Source organism: Octopus bimaculoides, chromosome 28, assembly GCF_001194135.2.
Source record: "Octopus bimaculoides isolate UCB-OBI-ISO-001 chromosome 28, ASM119413v2, whole genome shotgun sequence".
Classification (NCBI taxonomy): domain Eukaryota; kingdom Metazoa; phylum Mollusca; class Cephalopoda; order Octopoda; family Octopodidae; genus Octopus; species Octopus bimaculoides.
In genome coordinates, this window is record NC_069008.1 from 4,304,200 (window position 1) to 4,307,196 (window position 2,997).

The window sequence follows — 2,997 nt, forward strand, 5'->3', positions numbered from 1 at the left end:
TTCTCCTCTCTGTCTGTCTCTCTCTCTCTCCCAATATCTATGTGTCTATCTCCCACATGCACAGTCTATATCCGTCCATCTATATCTGCCTGTGTTTGTTATATTCTACATATAACTAGCTATCTTTCTCTTTCACACAAACATAAACTATATATATATATGTGCATACATACACAAACAAACACATAAACGCACAATGTGTTTCGAAAACTGAGGGCAGCAACACAACGTTTGCGCACATTAACAACCTCCTCTCTCAGGTTTGTCATTTGCTGCTTTTATGTGTTTTATTTGTCTTCAAAGCTTGTTTTTTTTTTTCAAAAAATAATTTAAAATTTAAAAAACAAAAAATCGCTTCTTTTCAGATATTGTGACCTTATCAAGAAATTTTTCTTATTTATATATAGCACACACGCATAAACACACAAACCACTCATATACATACATATATATATATATATATAGCATCATATATAATCATCATCATTATATATATATATCGTTATCATTTATTTATATATATTCACACATAGATACCTACACAGATACATACCCACGCATATATTCACACATACACACACATAGTCTATATGTGTACATATAAGTACATGCACATATATCCATACACGTGCACATATACATACACACACATATATTCACATGCACACACACACACACATGCATATGCACTCGCATTCATAAACACAAACATTAAAAGACACACCTGTACATACACCTATGTATTTACCTGTCACAAAAACACACACATACACACACACACACACACTCTCTCTCTGTTTCACTTACACACCTTTTGGAACACTACCACGTATTCATCACATCATTAGTATAGTGTCTGGTAACTGTAATGGCAATGTTGTTAGCCTAACGAGTTAAATGAATCCTTAACGAAATAGAAAAAACTGTCCGGACATCCGAATGTGGTTCAGTTTATCTCGGCTGCAGCTATCGGTAAGGAAGAGTCCGACCATGGCCAGGCGGAGTATTTGATCTGTACGGAACTTTGTACAGGTAAGTCTGTTTCTCTGTAGGTGTGTGTGAGTGTTCATATGCCTTCTGTTTGTGTGCATGTATGTGTGTGTGTGTGTTTGTATGCTTCCTGTCTATGTACGTGTGTGTATGTGTGTGTGTCTCTCTTTATCTCTGTATCTGTGTGTGTGCCTTCTGTATGTCTGTGTATACCTTTTGTGAAGGTGGGTGGCTTAATAGTTAGAGCATTCGGCTTACATTCATAAGATTGTAAGTTCAATTCCTGGAGATGCATTGTGTCCTTGAGCAAGATACTTTATGTCACATTGCTCCACTCCACTCAGCTGGCAAAACTGAATTGCACCTGTACACCTGTACTTCAAAGGGGTCAGCCTTGTCACATTCTGTGTCACACTGAATCTCTCTGAGAACTACGTTAAGGGGTACACGTGTCTGTGGAGTGCTCAGCCACTAGCACATTAATTTCACGAGCAGGCTGTTCCGTTGATCGGATCAACCAGAACCCTTGTTTTCATAACCAAATGAGCACTAGTTATACCTTCTGGGTGCATTTATACCTTATGTGTGTCTCTGTGTGCTTATATATCTGTGTGCACCTGTATGTCTGTGTTTGTGTGTGTGTGTACATATATATGTGTGTGTGTGTGTATATATATATATATATATATATATATATATATATATATATATATACACACTGGAGTAAGCACGTAAATAGCCACCTTTAATAATTAATACATATACACACGCATATATATATATACCTTTTCTGTGTATGTTATCTATGTCTGTATGTATGTCTTTTCTCTGTGTATCTGTGTGGGCGTATATGTATGTCTATCTGTGTATGTATATATGTGATGTATGTGAATGCTTGCTTGTGTGTGTATCTGTTAGTGTGTTGTGTGTGTGTGTTTTTGTGCTTGTGTATGCATATTTCTTATTTCTTTACTACCCACAAGGGGCTACACACAGAGGGGACAAACAAGGACAGACAAACGGATTAAGTCGATTATATCGACCCCGGTGTGTAACTGGTACTTGTTTAATCAACCCCGAAAGAATGAAAGGCAAAGTCGACCTCGGCGGAATTTGAACTCAGAATGTAGCGGCAGACGAAATACCGCTAAGCATTTCGCCCGGCGTGCTAACGTTTCCGCCAGCTCGCCGCCTTTCTATGTGTGTGCACAAGTCTGCATATGTATTTCCACGCCTGATTAACTGTACATTTATTCGTTTATCTACTTTTGTATTAACATATATGTATGTATTCACGTATACAGTGGAGACACCTGCCCAAGGTATTGTGCAGTGGAAATGAACCCAAGGCCATGTGGTTGAGAAGCGAGCTTCATAACTACACATCCACACTTGTGCTTTTCTTTTTACATCTGCTTTTACATGCTTGCATGGGTTGGCTGGGTCATTTGAGGCATTGTTTTACGGCTTGATGCTAACCCTGACTTGTTCTACAACTTTCACTTTCACTTCTTGTTTCAGGTGGTCAGCTGGTTGATGTGTTGCGAGAGGCACATCCATTTCCTTGTGACAAGGTCCTCCAGATATTCTTTCAGACATGTCGCGCAGTGCAGCACATGCACCGACAGAAACCTCCTATCATACACAGAGACCTCAAGGTAAGCCCGTTTTGGCTCTTTCCAATCCTTGTTGCCTTCACTTCCCTTTTATTTTTCCTCCCTTTCTTTTTCCCTCTTTCTCTCTCTCACTTTCTACCTGTCTCTTAACACACTCTCTCTCTCTGTCTCTCACTTGTTTGTTCTCTCTTTCTCTCATTCACTCACTACTTTGCTTATTTGCTCAACCCTCCATTCTTTCTCACTCTCTCAGCTTTTTTGTCTCTTGTCCTGCCCTCTCTCAGCCCCCTTCCTTATTACATAAACCTTAACTCTCTCACTCTCACTTTCTATTTGTCTCTTAACACACACTCTCTCTCTCTCACTTGTTTGTTCTCTCTTTCTCTCATCC

General features: G+C 39.1%; 1 protein-coding gene across 1 annotated transcript in view; it reads left to right on the plus strand.

The window, feature by feature from the left end:
- Positions 1 to 2,997, plus strand: part of LOC106876583 (cyclin-G-associated kinase-like) — a 108,248-nt gene that overhangs the window by 62,798 nt on the left and 42,453 nt on the right. Inside the window, exons 4-5 of the mRNA XM_052977740.1 lie at positions 918 to 1,032; positions 2,512 to 2,648. Coding sequence (XP_052833700.1) covers positions 918 to 1,032; positions 2,512 to 2,648 — 252 coding nt within the window. The remainder of the gene's footprint in view (positions 1 to 917; positions 1,033 to 2,511; positions 2,649 to 2,997) is intronic.